The 18,913-nt window shown below is 37.5% G+C and overlaps 1 protein-coding gene across 1 annotated transcript; it reads left to right on the forward strand.

The window, feature by feature from the left end:
• Positions 1-9,265: 9,265 nt before the first annotated feature.
• Positions 9,266-12,649, forward strand: LOC103659377 (zinc finger protein 133-like). Its single transcript, XM_040638904.1, has one exon. The coding sequence runs from the start codon at positions 9,332-9,334 to the stop codon at positions 11,246-11,248; it is 1,917 nt and encodes a 638-aa protein (XP_040494838.1). The 5' UTR covers positions 9,266-9,331; the 3' UTR covers positions 11,249-12,649.
• Positions 12,650-18,913: the final 6,264 nt, after the last annotated feature.

The following is an 18,913-nucleotide window of genomic DNA, read 5'->3' on the forward strand; positions in this document are numbered from 1 at the left end:
CTGCAGAATTATAGGAGCAAAGTTATTATAAATACTCAAACCGCTTCGTTTTAACATTTGATTTGTTCGCCTTACAAATCCACCTTCCTGACTCTGATCAAACCTTAAATCATGTTGATACTGAAATTATTACAGGGTCACTGCAGATTATTTGTTTTTTTTCTTGGCCCTTGCTTGAAAATCCAGGCATTTTATATGATATATTGATAAAATATACTCAGTAGCAAATCAAAGTCATGTGAAAGTGAGTTAGCTAAGTATATTCTAACTGCAGATAAATAAATTAAAAAGAAAATCACTTTTTAAAATAATTCAGTTGTATGTTAGGAATATGGCAGTTTAGAAAATCAACTTATGGTATTTAAAAAATATGAAGAAAATACTTTAATGAATGTGGTCAATTCTAAAATTAATTAATTTTATTCTTAAAAAAACCCTAGGAAACCTCTCAAGCATATGTTAACACTTAAGCTTAGAAATCTATTATTGGTATTTATTTAAGCCACTGATATTGTTTAATATCAGCCAAAATAGACTTACATCCTAACAGAGACGGATTCTGAGTTATATCCATAAGTTCATATCTGTTCTACTCATATTCAAAATTCTCAGAAATTTTCCATAAAGTATATTATAAGGAAGAATTTGAGCCAACAGATATGTGCTGTTCTTTATACTCATGTATGTAGCATTTAGCATAGTGGCTGGCATTAAAAGGCATTCAATAAATATAAGTAAATTAATAAGTGAATGTATTAAAAGAAATTGGTGACAGAGTTTCTAAGATAGAGATATTTTATGATATTTAAGAGAATCACAGGATACCCTAGCTTTTCAATTTTATGTCTGTTTTATAATTTAAGTTACCATACATCCTGTTGGTGTTTAATCATGTTTGAGTAGAGCTTATATATGTTTATGCACACAACTTGAAAAATCTTCTTTTTTATTTAGTTCAATAGCACCACTCAACTTATTGAAATGAAACTTACTTTAGGTTTTATTATATTCTGGTTCAGTTTAAGGACAATAGTGTTTATATCTCCTTTTTGCTTCAGACATTCTAGATCAGACAATTAGAAGCAAGACAACTATGCATTTGTTGCCTACAACACTGGGAAGATTCATTTTCCTTACCCATTAACTGTCATATCAAATAAATAGGCTGAGAGTTTCTTTGTGATAAATGCACTCTGTTTAATGCAATGAGACAGTCTTTTAATTTGAGAACCTAGCATAGTGTCAGTTAAATCTCCTCTGCTGATTTAATTAGCAAGAAGTCAATGTTAATTACTTTGCATTTAAACTTTTGGAGCCTCACAGATGAAAAAATATATAATCCTTTTTGAAAATGAAAAAATCAAAGCCCAGTAATAAAATCAGTTTGTATGGTTTTTAAGGGTGTGTAAATATGTTAAACAGCTAATGAATTATTCAACACTGTACGTACTTGGAAGATGTACAGATTTTAATGAGCCTCCCTAATTCTACTTTCCTACCATCTTACATTATTTTATTCCAAGTTGTTTTTATTGGATAGTGTTCATTAGAAGAAATAGTCATCAATTTACCATATCTTGAAATGAGGAAAGATAAAATATTTATTCACCATAAATTCTTATCAACTAATTGATTATACTGCCTTATATAAGGTAAGCAAAGTAAAAGTAGAAACCTCATTTTGATTATGTTTTTACACAGAAGCTATCTGTCAAACAATTACATAAAATCCAATTTTTTAATATGTGTCAACATTTTAAACTATTTTGTTATGCCTTCGTTTTGAACTCCTGGCTCGAACAAAGCTCAGTAAGAGAGACTGCTAGATATACAAAACCTTGCTTCATCACAATTTTTTCAGAGGCACAGAAAATATTTCTTATTCCTTTTATTGGCAAAGTGACATTGGGATATATTGGGGTGGCTCTAAACATTTGATGTTAAGAAGGAATGTGTTGGGTTTTTTGTTTTGGCGTTTGTTTGTTTTTAAATTTTGAGTGGAGAAAAACTAAAGGCAAGCTCAAAATAATTGTGTTTGAGTGTGCAAAGAGCTGTCATGACTCAGGGGATAGAGGACAAAATCTCACAACAAAGGATCTAGAAATCAGTGTACCAAGGAGTTAACAGTGGATGTCTCCAGATAGGAATCCATATATTCATATATTTTGCAATAAACATGTTTTGTCTTTTGGAGTATTACAGTGAGATTTTAAAACAGGCATAGAGAATTCTAGAGCTAAAGGATCAAGGATGAGTAAGTGAGTATCTAAGAAGTGTTATTTCAGATTGCAAAATCTCCATGTATTTCAAACTCAAACCTCCACTAGTGGTTACATGTCTGTGTTGATTGCTATTTCTAAGCTGATTATTAAAAGGTCAACTGATACCAGTTAACATCTTTATCTACCCTGGTATAGAACATGGATCTATGGGGGCGCCTGGGTGGCACAGCGGTTAAGCGTCTGCCTTCGGCTCAGGGCGTGATCCTGGCGTTCTGGGATCGAGCCCCACACCGGGCTCCCTGCTCCCCTGGGAGCCTGCTTCTTCCTCTCCCACTCCCCCTGCTTGTGTTCCCTTTCTCGCTGGCTGTCTCTATCTCTGTCGAATAAATAAATAAAATCTTAAAAAAAAAAAAAGAACATGGATCTATGGGGAATCAGGTACTGAAAATCAGGAGCAGGAACTCAGAGAAATCTTCAAGAAAGAAGATCTAGGAGGGAAAGGATGGCCTAACATGGGAAGTGAGCAAATGCCAAACTTTGTGTCCACTTAGTTTGGCTAAATTCAAAAGAATTTCCTCCTCATTTCCAAAGAAAGTTAAGTGTACTTAACATTAATCTATGCTATTATACTCCAATTTATTTTATTTTAATTTTGGGATTCGGCTTCTTTCAGTAGCTTGGGATTCCTATCAGGAATCCAAGCTCACTTTGCATAGCCAGAGGAATTATTGTAAGGGAGTTAGGCACATGAGCTCTGGAACATGACCTTGGGAAGGTGGTTTAATTCCCCCAGAATTGTTTTTTTTTTTTTAAATACAAGTGGACTTGTGTTTTGTAACTATTAAACCACAAATTACATAAAAGTGGTAAGAGAGTCACTAATAATACTTAAGAACACCCTTAAGTATATGATTTATTGAAAGTCAGTCCTCAACACAAGGGTTTAAAAAAAAACAAACACTAAAAACCAAAAACCAAAATACTTAAGAACAAAAATAAAATAATATTAGTAACCATTGTTGGGCAGTTTCTCACTTTATTTTCCTTTTTAAAAAGCTTTATTGAGGTATAGTTGATATAAATATTGCACACATTTAATATATATAACTTGATGTTTACACCTGATATACTATCACCACAATCACAATATCCATCACCTCCAAAATTTTCCTTGTGCTCTTTTGTGGTTTTCTTGGGGTTTTTTTGCTTGTTTTGTTTTTGTCGTAGTTGTTTGGGATGAGATCTATCTCTAAAATATATTGAAGTGTAAAATACCATATGGTTTTCTATAGATACTATGTTATACAGCATTGTCTTCATTTCATTGGTGAAGAACTGATGTGTAGAGAGGTGAAGTAACTTGCCCGTTACTGAACCCAGCTCTTTACCAGCAGGACAAGGAGCCACATCTGACTGCTAGCATCCGTAAACCATACTGGGAGTGCGTCCTACTGAGTTCAAGCCGCTACTTTATGCTTGATTGCTTTAATTCGAGGGATGTAAATTGTGTGTTTCTCTAACACATATAAAAAACATCACGTAATATTCATCAGGATTCTTACTAACTTATAGAATGTTGGTTTTCTCACAGACTCTAACTGTAGCCTATTTGAAAGTTTTGAAAATATTTTTTCTTGACAATTTTTCCAAGTAAGTCTGAGGTTGGCAGTCCACACAATTATCAGTGTGCTTTTTGCTCACTTTAATTCTGAGTTTGTTTTCTATAAGAAGACAGATTAGAGAGAGAATGGTACCAATAAACTGATGTTATCGTCTATGGGGAGATATATTTGATATTTTACTGTAAACTTCTGGCTTTAGCATTTTCAAGAAATTAGAGATAAACAACCAAAAGCCTTTTTCCATTTTCATCAATCTGATTTTTAAAATTTATGTAGATTTAAAAACTGACCTAATCTTAAAAATGTATTACACTCTTGTAAGTAATAAGAGCTCAATACACGTTGGTTTCCTCAGGCCTTCCTCTAAGACTTGGTTAAAGGTACCAAAATTTAGTGTATGTGGTTGGTACTGTCTCTCTCGCTTTCTCTCTCTCTCTCTCTCTCTCGGTACTGTGTTCCATATTAAATTCAAGAATAATATACATCACATAGAGCTAGCAAAAACTTATGTTTTCATCCTCGGGTAACAGACAGATAATCTATGAGTTCACCGTTCTAGTTCTGACTCTGCTGCTGAAGTATATATATTTAAATGTCTTTTTTATTTATTTATCAGTGAATTTACAAGATAGTAATATAAAGACCACCTATTTCTTTAATTATGAGGAAGTAGAAAAGGAATATGTGAAACCATCCAAATCCTTCCCTTGTATTTACAGCTGACACGTGGTGAACAGAGGAGAGCATCTGAGAAGCCTGACCATATGCCACTATTTCTCTGATTTGACCAAGGAAGCAAAAGGAAGTAATGGCGTGAAAGAGAGCTCTGGGTGTGCTTTCATGGAATCCTCTGTGGCCAACTCTTGGCTGTCTTCAATCCTTGATCACTGGCCTTTCTTTATACTTGGCATAATAATACTTAAGCACACGTCATTCAAAGACACTCACTATGTCTGGACTATTTATTCCTACAGATACAGGGTTAATACTATATCAGTTCAAAATTAAAACAAGCATATAATCAAACAAACTGTTATTTCTTAGTTAATTGTTAGGAAATGGCTTACTCTGTCCCTTCATTCTCTGCCTGTGGGCTCAGTTTCTTCTTAGAAAGTTGTCTAGACCCATATTAGAGGGTTTATGTTCAGAGAGATAGAGGATCATACTAATGAGGGCTCAGATGCTGGAACTAGATTGCTATGTTTGAATCCTTAGCTCTTTTTTCCCCCTGATATGCAGTTTTAAGTATATATATTTGAAGTGGCTAACACTTTCCCCCAGTATTTCCTACATTTGCAGAATTTGCTATGTTAGACACTTCCATGTTGAGAACAGCTTCTCGTGACTTGGTAAGTCGGAGGGAACTTTGCCCTTTCTGTTTCCACTTCTCCTTTGTCCTCATTCTCTGCTAATCTTCCTGTGCCTTATCAATGAGTTTAACTTCTGTCTCGTGTTGGTTCTGTCTTTTGCCCTGAGACTTTGGGAAATGACTTAACCTTAGCATGTCAGTGCCTCATTCCTCAGATGAGGAACATGATAAAATCTATGTCATATTTTAAATACACACATACGCACACACACACAGTATTATTTTTATAGAAAACTTAGAATGACAGATTTTACATAGAAGGTACTGTGTACTAGTGTTGCCAAGATCATTGTCCAGGATCGCTATGACTTATTCTTAAATATTATTAAACTTCATTCTTTTGCCAATGCACTATTAAGAGATTATGAACCCTTATTTCACTCCTTTAGTTTCTTTCACTTTTACTCTGTTGCTATTTGATCTAACTTAACCTTCTTCCACTCTCTCCCTCTCCCCCATTTCCCGCATGGTCTTGCCTTTTATTCATGCCCCCACCACTGACCACCGCAGTCCCCTGGCTGAAATTTGGGTGTGACATTCAGAGGTCCTCCAGTACCTGAGATATTCACAAGCTCTTTATATTTAATCCCTAAGCCTTTGCTGAAATTGACATTCATTTATTATTGTTCACCTGGAAAGAAAAGCACTAGTCTCGATCCATTCTCTAATTACACCTCTGATATTTGCTCACCAGGTGGTTAAGGGTGAATGAATGCCTTAACTTCTCTTGATCAAGCAGAGAGCCCTCAGTAACCTAAATGCTACTGCAGTAGTAGCTTCTTCACAGCTGTTAGGTCTCTTAATTAAAGTTATTAAGCTCAAACTACCTCCATACTAGGAAATAAATTGTGCTCCAATTTTTTGAGCTCCTTGATTAATGGGCAGTGGAAATAGAAGAATCCTTAGCATGTAGCCTATATCACCATATTATACACTTAATAAATATTTATTGTTACATGTTATAGGAAATGATCTGTGGAATGCAAAAGATACCGATTTGAAAAGGACTTAGATGAAGTGGTTTAGTTACATGAATTGGTTTATTTCAAACCTTCTCTTTGTTTTATAGGAACAGTCATAGGTCTGAAAAACAAAAATGGTAACAGCTGGTCTTTTCCCTTATGGAACTCACTGTTTAGTTTCACCAGATGTTCTAAAATGCAAAACACACACACACACACATACACGTACACGTACACGCATATACATCAATAACACTCACAACACAACACTACCTCAAAACATCCTGATAATGATAAGGTTATGAAGCATGTTGCACTTTGAAAATACGGGAAAAAAGGGCCACTATTTAGTAATTTACTTCCCTTGAACACTAACCGAGGACAAAGACCAATCTTTTATGAATGCTATATCATACACTTTTTTCCATATATCTTGAGTTCCTCTGGTTTCTTCTTATAAAATAAATGATTCAATTTCCATAAAAATTTTCAAAGGGCTATGAATGCAATAAAGCATTTCCTTTTGGACATATTTATTTTATTTTTGGATAAAAGGAACTCCAGATCTTTGCAGTTCTTTGAAAAAAGCAGTTCTTTGAAAAAAGCAAAACAAAGACCAAAAACAAAACAAAACAAAACAAAAACCCAAACAAACAAAAACGACAACATAAGTTTTGTTGAAATTAGGCCAATTTTTTTTTTGAAGCACGTTTTTTAGAACAAATGTCTCATAAGATATTCTTGGGAAAGGAATTTCCTCATCAAATAAGTTTCAGAAACACTATATTCTATGTCTCTATCTTGGTGCTTGACAGTGAATTTAGACATATTGAAATATCTGAGAAAATTTTTAATTAAGAAACAAGTATAAATGGATTGGCCAAATCATTTTCAAACTTAATGGATCATAGAATTCTCTTTATTTCCCTCTTCCTACTTGTAGCTTAAGTAACACTGGTATTTTGAGAATCATCTTGCTTTAGGCTGAATGTGTATCAATTCTGAGGCTCAAATGCTGAGAAAATGCATTATATCATTTCATATTACCCATAGAGAATTCTACATTTAGGTTCTTGGATGATCTTTGCTTGTATTTGAATGCCTACAAGCTGGCCTCTACATGAAACGTAAAGAAATCTCTTTTATTATTATCATTCTTATTATTAACCATTATTATTATCATTTAATCATGCCCCTCTGTGTGAAGAGTGCTGCTGCTCAGATACTCTCCCTGTGTAGTCTGAATGCTGAAACATTGCTGGGGGGGTGGGGCGTAAACCTGGATAAATAAGCGAAACACAGGGAAAGCACACAAGAAGATTCTTTTCTTCCTTCAGATTGTCTATTCACTTTTCTTACATGCCTTGAAAGACTGTAGGAACACCATAGTGAATGCTGTCTTTAATAAAACAAAAACAGTTTCAAACAATCCGTACATTTAGTGAAGCTGTTTTTAACTGGACTTGTCCAAATGCTACCAGCCAGAATCCAAGACCAAGGCTTACTTGGGAATCAACAGCCAGTGCCAGACCCAAATTAAATGTTACTGCTCTCAGCTTCTTGGGTCCTCATTTCAAGCCTCACTGTGTCACTTAAACCAACAGGGATGATTTCTTTAGCTTACTTAAAAAAAAATCATCTTATTTCTGCACTTCATAATGTCATAGTCACCGTTCTCTTTCTTAATTAAATGATACATATGCTGCTCCTTTTAATTGTGAGATAATGAACAAACGTCTGACCTCTTGTATTCCTCAGTCTCTGCCGAAAAGCATTTTCTCAAGGGTCATTGAGAAGACCTTTTTGGAAAGCATATTCAATGTCCAAATAAAAATAAGAGGAGAAAAAATTGCTAAGGTGGCTCCTGTTCTTTTGATTGTTACACGGACCTCTATGATTCCATTTTATCCCCCTATCACAAAAGCAAGGTAAAACTTTGACATTTGATCCTAGAATAATGTCACTAAAATTAAATATTAGATAGTTCTAAAGGCTTATGAGTAAATCTCAATGGCTGAAGACAAAAAAGTAGCCAGTTTATGATAACTATGATAAGAAGAAAAAAAAATTGGTAGCACAAAAGATTCAAAATGTGAGTTCTTTTTTTATTTTCCTCATAAACAATTCTAATCTCTCTAATTTTTCCCCACCAGGAATACTTTGCTGTCAGTTAGACTGTAAAAGAAGAGAAAGAGTTTTGTTCCAATGGTAACAACAAGAAAAACAGACAAAAAATATATAAAAATCATATTTTTCTATGAAGTAGAGAAGAGTGGAGGTTTGAAAGAAGCTAAACGAACTGAATTTTATAAAGAAACAAACCCTTCAGAGAAGAGGAGAGAGAAGTAGCTACTTCTTTCTGGGGGTCAATGCCAGGTTTGGATTCAGAGTACCGCGGGAGGACTGAGGATGCCAAGAGCTAGTTGGAATGGACTGTAGGTTGGAGGAACCCCAGCTCAGCTGGGCAATTGTGCCTCTTTCCCCACCCCAACCTTGACAATAAAAAACAGTGGATAAAGACCTGGTAAGTAAAGAGAAGTCACCCAGTTTTGGCTATTCTCTAAATGACTGGATTCCAGAACTTTGTGGAATTGAAACCAGTAACGAAGCAAGCCTATCTGAAAGTGCAGCCAAGTCTTCCAGCTCAAGTACAGACACCATCGAAAGCTGACAGAATATAACAGAGATCAGACTAGAGTCAAGAATTAGACCTATACTTATATAACCCCTTGGTTTCAACGAACATGCCAATGCACTTACAAGGGAAAAGAGAGTCTCTTTAAGAAATGTTGGGAAAACTTCCTTTCCATATGGAAAAAAAAAAAAAAAAAAGAACTGATCTCTATTATACGCCAAACACAGTAATGAATTTGCGATAGATCATATCCTTAATGTAAAAGCTAAAATTATAAAACTTCTAAAAGAAAGATAGGTGATGTCGGAGTCATCACTTACAGTTGTTGTATCTGCCGTGGGGCAGACATTGCAACTGTGTCCCCACCAGCTTTAGCCTCTCTGTCAGTGACAAGTCCCCACATCCAGGAGCTACACAGACACGTAGACTCTGCCCAGGGGGTAGCTACTGCACAGGAGCTGGAGGTGAGCAGAGAGAAGACCTCACCTTTCTTCAGGGAGACCACTCGGGAGACCAGAAAAATGGCCTCGGGGCTCTCAGCCAGGAGTGACCCAGCCCTTGTGTCATTCCATGATGTAGCTGTGGTCTTCACCCGGGAAGAGTGGCGGCTGTTGAGCCACGCTCAGAGGCTGCTGTACAGGTGTGTGATGCTGGAAAACTACAGCAACTTGGTCTCCCTGGGAATTCCATTTCCCAAGCCAACACTTGTCATTTCGCTAGAGCAGGGGGAAGAACCCTGGAGAGAGGAGAGCAAACATCTGCCCAGCCCCTGTTCGGCAGATGCAAAGCCAGAAATTCAGCGTGATTCCTCCTCTGCTCTGGACTTCTGCAGTCGGCAGTTATGCCAGCACGTGCTACACGATCACTGCCTTCCCATCTGCCCGGGCTTGCTAGCAGGTGCTCTCCGCCCGGCATACCAGAAGCAGCAGCCACCACTTTCTTATGAAAGCTTCCGCAACGACCAAGTGAAAGATGAAGGCAGAGAAGAGGGCTCCAAATCATTGTTTGAGAGGACAAAGGGGAGGTTTACCTCCAGAGCTTTCTTCAGCCCACCTGATGGACAGCTAATAAGCTTGAGGGAAGGCAAGGCAGTGGTGGAAATAAAGCTCAGCTCGGCTGAGAAGGCAAACCGTTTAGAAACAGACGAAGTACTAAAGTGGGTAGATCTCTCAGGATTTGAAGTAGTGAACTGTGGAAATTGCGGGCTAGGCTTTAGCCAGAAATCAGCCCTCTTTGTTCATCAGAGGACCCACTCAGGAGGAAAGCCTTATATTTGCAGTGAGTGCGGTCGAAGCTTCAGCTATAAATCAGCTCTCATCACACACAAGAGATCACATACCGGGGAGAAGCCTTACTTCTGCACCGAGTGTGGGCAAGCCTTCAGCCAGAAGTCAAACCTAGTCACACACAAGATGGCACACTCTGGGGAGAGGCCTTTTGCATGTGAGGAGTGTGGACGAAGCTTCAGCCAGAAGTCGACCCTCATCAGACACCTGAGGACACACTCAGGGGAGAAGCCCTTTGTGTGCCGGGAGTGTGGGCGGCGCTTTCGGGATAAGTCAAACCTTATCACACACCAGAGGACACACTCATGGGAAAAGCCTCATGTGTGCAGGGATTGTGGGAGGCTTTTTAGAGACAAATCAACTCTCAGCAAACATCAGAGGATCCATTCAGGGGAGAATCCTCATTTGTGCACTGAATGTGGCCGGAGCTTTAGTCAGAAATCTTACCTCATAAAACACAAGAGGACACACTCAGGAGAGAAGCCTTTTGTGTGTCGGGAGTGTGGACGAGGCTTTAGTGATAAGTCAAACCTTACCACACACCAGAGGACACACTCAGGAGAGAACCCCTATATGTGTGCAGAGTGTGGCCGAGGGTTTAGTGTTAAGTCAGCTCTCATGACACACCAGAGGACACACTCGGGTGAGAAGCCTTATGTGTGCCAAGAATGTGGGCGAGGCTTTAGGCATAAGTCAACCCTTGTTGCACATCAGAGGACGCACTCAGGAGAGAAGCCTTTTTTGTGCGGGGAATGTGGGCGAGGCTTTAGACAGAAGTCACACCTCATCAGTCATCAGAGGACACACTCTGGGGAGAAGGCTTACGTTTGCACTGAGTGTGGGCAAGCCTTTAGCCAGAAAGCAAATCTAGTCAGGCACAAGATGGCCCACTCAAGGGAGAAGCCCTTTGTGTGCAGGGAGTGTGGGAGAGGCTTTAGCCAGAAGTCAGCTCTCATAAGACATCAGAGGACACATTCTGGGGAGAAGCCTTTTGTATGCAGGGAGTGTGAGCGGGGCTTTAGTGATAAGGCAACTCTCAGCACACATCAGAGAACACACTCAAGGGAAAAACCTTATATTTGCAGTAAGTGTGGGGAAGGCTTTAGGCTGAAATCACTCCTTATTAGACACCAGAGGACACATCTGTTGTAAAGAACCTTTATGCGCAAGGAGTGTAAGCAAGGCTTCAGTAATAAATCACAAATCATACCTCAACATGCAAGAAGAGAGAACTTTAGGAGAAATCTCATGTGTGCAAAGGGTGGGACTTCAGAGATACTAACTTTCATCAGACGACAGGAGAAGACCTACCTGTGTAAAACAATGGTTTTCAATTAGAAGCAATTTTATCCCCTGCCTAGGTGATAGCTGGTGAAATCTAGAGACGTTTTCTTACTGTCACAACTGGGAGGTTGCTTCTGGCGTGTGGTGGATTGAGGCCAAGGACACTGCTAAACGTCATGATGCACAGGACTGCCTCCCACAACAGAAGTCTCCTACGCTGTAAGACTTGGATCCCTCTAAGGCTAACTTTGGCTCCCAGATCCCCATCGTTGGCTCAGAGGAAAATTTCTTACACTCTCCTGCAGCTGAGTCTCCTGCCCAGACCTCCATCCACCCCTCTCTCCTTCAATCCAGATCTGATGCCTCTCCCTGCCTTCTCTGACTCTTTCCATTTGTTTTCTCAAATATGGCTTTCCCAATAGCCTCTTAACACACCGAATCCCAACCTCTTTTTCAGAAGACTCCAACTCACACAATCACGAGGAGAGAATGGTAACTTTACAATGAAGAAACTCGGCCTACATCACCTAACAAAGTTAACCACTAACATTGAGACAGAGTGCCATCATAAGCCTCCTAACAGGATTCATTGATAAAGATAACATGTCGTTTTTAAGACCTATTTCTGCCAAAAAAAGCTGTTACTTAAGTCTTGTCATGAGAAATTATTAAATAAACTTAAATTAAGTAGTATTTTACAAAACAACTGTCCTGTCCTTTTTAAAAATATCAAAGCCAGGAAAAACACAAAAAGGCTGACAAACGGTTGCAGATTACAGGAGACTATGGAGATATGGCCACGCAATGCTTGATAGAGGATCGGATCATGGACTTTAAAAAATATAGTCACGAAAGACTATGGACTGGACAATATTGCTTAATCAATGTTAAATCAATGATAAGCACAGCGTACTGTAGTCATGGAAGTCATCTTTGCTTTGAAAATACACAAGTGAGTGTTTAGAGTTAAAAAGATAATGACGTCAACTTATGCACAAATTGTTCAGAAAAAAATGATCTGAAATGTTCTTAAAAAACAAAATGCATATAAACAATATAAATATATTTTCCAGGAGTGGGGAAGGGAGCAAGACAGACAGGCAGACAGACAGAGGGAGGGAGAAAAGGGACATAAGTGGAACAAGTATGAAACAATGGTAAATCCACTTAAAGGGTATACAACAGTGCCTTATATTCTTCTTGCAATTTTCCTCTTTTTGGTATTTTATCAAAGTAAAAACATAAGCAAAAAAGAAAAAAAAGGATGGAAGGAAGGAAAAAGAGAAGGAAAGAAAGGAAGGAACGAAGAGAAGGAAGGAAAGAAGGTAAGAAGGAAGAAAGGGAGGGAGAGAAGGAAGAGATGGCGAAGGAAGAGAAGGAAGAGAAGGAAGGAAGAAAGAGTAGGAAAGAAAGGAAGGAAGGATGCTTCTGGGATGGTGGGTTGGTTGGTGGTTGGAATAATCGCTGTTAGAATTGCACTTGTGACACAGCCCAGAATAACTCAACTCCTGAAGAAATTAGAAAAATTAGCTCGTAATCCTACCTGCCAGATAAAAGAAAGGACTTGCATTCTTTGTGAAGTATCCATACATTAGTCTCCAGCATTGTTTAAAAATACACAGTGTTCTGAATATAATAAAAAATGACCAAATATGGAATAAAATAGAAAAATGTGACCTTACTCAAAGAAAAAGGATAGAAGCAGACCAACAAGTCACCTAGTTATTGGAAATCACAGCCATGGCTTTAAATCAATTATTATAACTACTTTAAAGAGTTTAGAAGTAAATTGGCAGGATATTTCAAAAAGGAAAAGCAAAACTAAAAAAAGAACCAGATATGAATACTAATATTGAAATATGCAATATCTGATTTTTTTCCATGCCTGCCAAAGCAATAAAATTAACTGCCATTTTCCTTCCATTTCTTTCTGAAATAACTTTCATAAAGATTCAAACGAATGATTTAAATAAACCCAGAAATAACATTGAAGGGAGCCATTGCTTTGAAAGTTATTCATCGACTCATTCTTTACAACTAGGAAAACCAGTCAATAAACCCTGATCTAGTCAACCATATTATTAAGAAGTACTACATTTAAAATTTGTTTTTCATATTTTGGACTCTAAAAATTATACTGCTCCTCTCAACTCTGCCATTTGCTTGGGAAGCAGATCTGCTTCTGTGATCCTTATTTAGAATTGTTTTTATTTCCAAATTTTAAACAGGATATTTGCTTTCTCTTAAGGCATCTGCCCAAGTAGTTTTCTTTTTCATAAATAAATGTTTGAAAACTTATATCCTTTTCTAGGTGAGCAAGAATCTTCGGTCTCTTTCTCTGTCCCTTTCTCACTGTCGCCCTTTCTTTTACTCTGTTTCTATGTCTATTGCATTTAGACCAACCCCGTCCCCTAATTCAGTAAATATAACTTCTCAGTTTTTGCAACTCAATTTCAAAGGAGCAATAACCATTAAAAGTCATATATTTTCCTGGTTGGGTTATTTTCATTAATCAGTATTCCCATATTAAATGTGGTGTAATAACAATGGACTGGCCAGATGTGATCCACTTAGTGTTGGGATTAAAATGGGTGAAATTTCCAGGGAATGATTAGTGTTTCTTATGGAAAGCGACCCTGCAATGAATATAGTATGATGAAGGTGTTTTGGAAAGTGATGATTTGTGTTCTTTTTCTCGTATTCTTTGACATCAGAGAATGATATGAATCAACTTCAGTTCATTGTGTTAGTATGAAACAACACTTAACAGTTTTGGGTTATTAAAATTTATCTGTTTTCCCCTTTTGGCAGACAGTATGAGCTTATGTTAGATGAGTTTATTATTTCTTTTATATCTCAAATAAACCTTTTTAAAATTGAAAGGATTTTACTTGTCATTTCACACACACAAACACTCATACACACACACTCCAACCACAAAACCTATGATTTCGTACAAGATTGTTATTAGGAATACTTCCTTTGGAAAAGTTCAGAGCAAAATGAGCAGCAAGTGCATAAGGATTTATTCCTATAAGTTTTATATTATAATTCAATTTGTGTAATCTTGGACCTTTCTAGGATATCTTCTTAAGCTCAAATACATATTGCTTTATGAGTCTAATGTGTGGAATTAAAAACAAAATGTGAAAGAGAGCCATGGGTGGTGTCAATCTGGAACTGTGACATGAGAAGTAGGTAGTAAGTTTGTCCACAATATCTCCTTGTCAGACTTTTCTCTCTGGAGTCTCCTCCAGCACAAGCAGAAGGAGTCTAGATAGAGGAGTTTCTTTCTAGACATTTGGTCCTCAGAGAAACATTTCTATGGATTTCCCATATGTTAAATCTGGGTTGGGGGACAAGATCTTCTGTCAACTTCAAAGTGTCAGCTGTGATATACAATAGTAGGAAGGCCACAGAAAAATATGCAGAATGATTAAAGCAAGCTGCCCTTCCGATAGATTTGGATATTGATGGATTCAAGTACCTCCTACTTCCCTCACCTTCTTACACCCAAGTAGCTAAATCACAATTGCTGTTTCTATGCTGTAATCTTGGCAAATACAGACAAACTGTTGTAATAGTAAAGATCACCCTGCAAAATGTAATGAAAAGAGTCATAGGGATCACCTGGGTTCACACTCTGGCTCTACCCTTAAATTTGCTCCATGAACTTGAAAAACATTGGGTACCTCTAAAAGCTTCATTTTCTCATCTGCACCATCAGTAAGATTAAATGACAATATGTAAACTAGGATTATGGTAAGCAGTCCTTTTAAAAAATACCCTTTTTCTTCTGCTATACCCTATTTAATTGTTCTCCCGTAGTTAAGAAGAAACTGAGTAGGTCCATGGTAGTTGCAGCTTCCAATCATTTTATGACCTTGATCAAGTCATGGAACTTCTTAAGAGTTTCTTTTGACCATCTGCAAAACCTGTTTAATCAGAGTTGACACCTGTTTACCATGCTGTGAAGATGAATGTAGTAACATCCACAATGCAGGCTGCACTTTAGGGGAAGCCAAATGCCACTGGCAATAAAAATAACAGCAATAATAACATTAAGAAATATTTATTTCCCAGATACTCTCTGAAGAGATTTGGGCATCTGTTGTCCAGGACATATTGGCCTCTAATTAAAAACAAATACTTGCCAGTTTTCATTAAAGTCCATTTTAGTAAATTGTTACTGTCTTATAATATACCTATTGAGTGTCTTGCAGATTAACAAAGAACGGTTGGGAAAAAGCACTGTACCATGCAGGCAGCCAATGGAAAACCCCACCAGGGCACATTCTGTGCACAGTTAACAGTCAGCCAGTAGCATTTTTCACTAAGATTTTATGTGCCTTGCCCTGAGCAAATATTAAGCTTTTTAATTGGGAGGTTTTACCACGATTTTTGATTATATGTTGCCTGATAGATAGCAGTGTGCGCCAAATGTATGTGGTGACATAAATCTCTGTGTATTACATTTAAACAGATCTAGTATTGTCTTGGCTCTTAGTAATATCTGTGGGACCTTTCCATATTTAATTTGGGGTTTTGATTTTTCACCATACTTCTAGGAAAAGCACTGTCAACATTAGACTGCTTTTTAATGCAATTGTGTATTTAAGAGATGAACGAAATAATGTGTTCGAAAGCTTGACGTGTGCTTATTAAAGAAGTCGGCATGTTTTATGATATGTCTTTAGTTTTCAAAATTCCTCAGCTATCATTGTTTAGATATGGTTTTCAACATCTAGCTTAAAAAATTTTATCTGAAAGTCTTTCTTCTAGACAGACTTGATGCCTGAACACGTTCTACTGAATGCTAAATGATTCAATGAGGTGTATTGAAAGCATAATCCATGTATTCAGGGCTAGTATGCTGGAGAAAAACTTTATCTGAGTGTCATTCTCTGGACTGAGAAAGAAATCATAATATAAATGACCTTCTAAATATTTTAGTGGTCAAATCATTACCTAGCATGTGAAGAAGGAAAATATCTTTTTTTTAAAAGTCAGAGCCAAATAATACTAGGAGTAGAGAAAGAGAAAAATAGAGAAAGAGAGAGAGAAAAACAGTCAGTCTTTCAGGAGAATTCTTTGTGCTTTTCAGAACAGAATCCATTGAAGATATACATCAGTGATGCACAAAATTCTAGCAATGGGTGTTCTTCAGTTTTCTGCTGACTCAAATGGACTTGTAGCCTTTTCTCTGCAAGATTTGAATGTTACTTTAAAACAGACTGATTTACCAGAGTCTGTTTTTCTGGCTGAAGAAAATTAAAAGGATAAGAGAATAAAAGGAATCTTGTTTATAAGGCTGAGCACGTTCAGAATTGTAAAGGCTCCCTCACACTCAGTAACCCTCAGGGGGCCAGTGTGATGGTCTCCCAGTAGGACTGTCAGCTTCTGCCCAGCATCCCACGCAGCCTCCACAGAATCGCTGGGCTGATCTTCCTGAAGCCTGCTGACTCCCGATTGTTTTACAGATAAATGCATGCAAGGCCTTCCAAGATCTCATTCCGAGTTGAGTTTATGAGCTCTTCCCACCGCTCCCTTACACTTCCGTGTGCCTAAACAACTTACAGATTGACTCATGCCCATGCTTTCTGCTTTCTTTTTTTCTCAGATTTCCCATGCCATGGACAGTTTTGATTTTTCTGTATTCACATGTAATGTGTGTTATTTCTTCAACTACTAATCTTCTGTCCCTTAAGCCATAACTGATTTTACTCTCTTCAGAACTTCCATGGCAGTGTATCTGGATCTTTCACGGAGGGTTTCATCATATCCTCTGCTGTGCATTAAACCACTTATGTAGATGCCTCCTGTCCTCCACTAGGTCTGCTATTTTGATCTAATATGATATAATCTCTCTGAGGTCAGGATTTAATTTGTGGTTATGTCAGCACTGTGCATTGATGCCTGAGCATGCATTGAATTTAGTGAAAACTATACAATTCATTGAATGCATATAGAAGGGGATATTTTTATCCTAATTTCATCATTTCTTCTTTCATTTGGTACAGTTTTATACTTTGTTCACGTTTTTCTTCATTTGTTTTGTTGAAAATGACAAAGTTCCTTCAGTGCACAGAAAGAGACAATAAAATAAAATGCCCTGAAGAAAGTCCAGAAGTCCAGAAAAGCAAGCTTTAAAGCCACCAGGATCCAGGTATTAGGGGACAGGGACCCGAATGGCAATTTCACAGCAGGAAAAATCCAGTTAAGATACTCCTGTCGGAAGAAATAGAAACCAAACCGTTTTCTATCAAATTGTCAAATTCTAAGAAAGGAGCATCTAATTGGTCTAATTGGTCATGCAAGGCTTGTGTTGGGGAAGACGTAACTACTATTTACAGTCTGTGTCTGAAAGACTTCTTCCAGTAGTGAAGACATAGCTGCAGGAAAATAAATGAGAGGGCTATTAGCAAGGAAAAATAGAAGCTGTCAAAAACAGGCGCACATCTGCTACTGAAGATTCATCATGTGGAGACATTAGGTGAAGTGTGAGAGATAATTGTTATTATTTTTTATAGTCTGTAATTAATGCACATGTTCTTCAAGTGTTTTATTATACTTCATTGTGATGCATCAGACCAGGGCTGTGTTTGCTGCATAAAGGGACCATATTGCATAGGTTTCCACATGATTGCCACAGAATGGCTTTATTCAAAATACCTCCAGATACGATAAACACCACCTAATTTTCTATAATCAGATTTCTGGGTAGGAATATAATAAGAAGTGTCAAACTGCAGATTGTATATATAGTATGCTGGTTGGTATGGTTTGGGATATCTTTAAGTATAAGCAGATTTAAGGAGATAAATGGTAACTAACTCAAAAAGAGGAATGAGACTTGATGTACCTTTAAATGAAGTGATTTCTTCTGTGGACAAAAAGTGCATATCTAGTCAAAGCAGTAGACTCTACATGAGCCCTACTGGCTGGTCCTCATGGCAAGAAAACCTATATTGTAGAAAGCAAAATAACAGTACTTCTCTTGCAATATCATCTTGAATAGCCCTCCCCACTGCCTGTACATGAGAGAGCTGTTCAGACTGGAAGAAATAGTATTGACTCATTTGTTGCCTGGCTAACAACATTCACGAAGTGCCTACTCTGTCTTGTAGGGACAGGAGTATTGGGCTAGATCCTGAGAACAAAATGAGAAAATCCAGCAGAAGTCTTGTAGGAGATGAATTGATGATTTCAGTAATTATAATAAGGGGTTATTATTCCCAGAGTTTATAAGAACCTAGAGGCGGGCTAGCAAGAAGTAAAGGAGAAATACAGTATGGCATAAATGACTTTTCAAGCAGATGGTGCTTGAGTGCCATATTTAAGCAGGCTTTGAAATCATTCAGATGAAGAAGGTATGTATGTGGGTAGGGCTGGAGAGAGGTAGACTAGAAGCTGAAAGTACACATCTCTCATTTGTTGATGAATGAAAAATAAATTCGGCCACATTGTTCCTGAAAATGAGCTACATTAGTTAAAGCCAGTGAGTACCTCTTTGAAAAGATAACTCTCAGGCAG

The sequence above is a fragment of the Ursus maritimus genome, unplaced genomic scaffold (genome assembly GCF_017311325.1).
Source record: "Ursus maritimus isolate PB19 unplaced genomic scaffold, ASM1731132v1 scaffold_23, whole genome shotgun sequence".
Classification (NCBI taxonomy): Eukaryota; Metazoa; Chordata; class Mammalia; order Carnivora; family Ursidae; genus Ursus; species Ursus maritimus.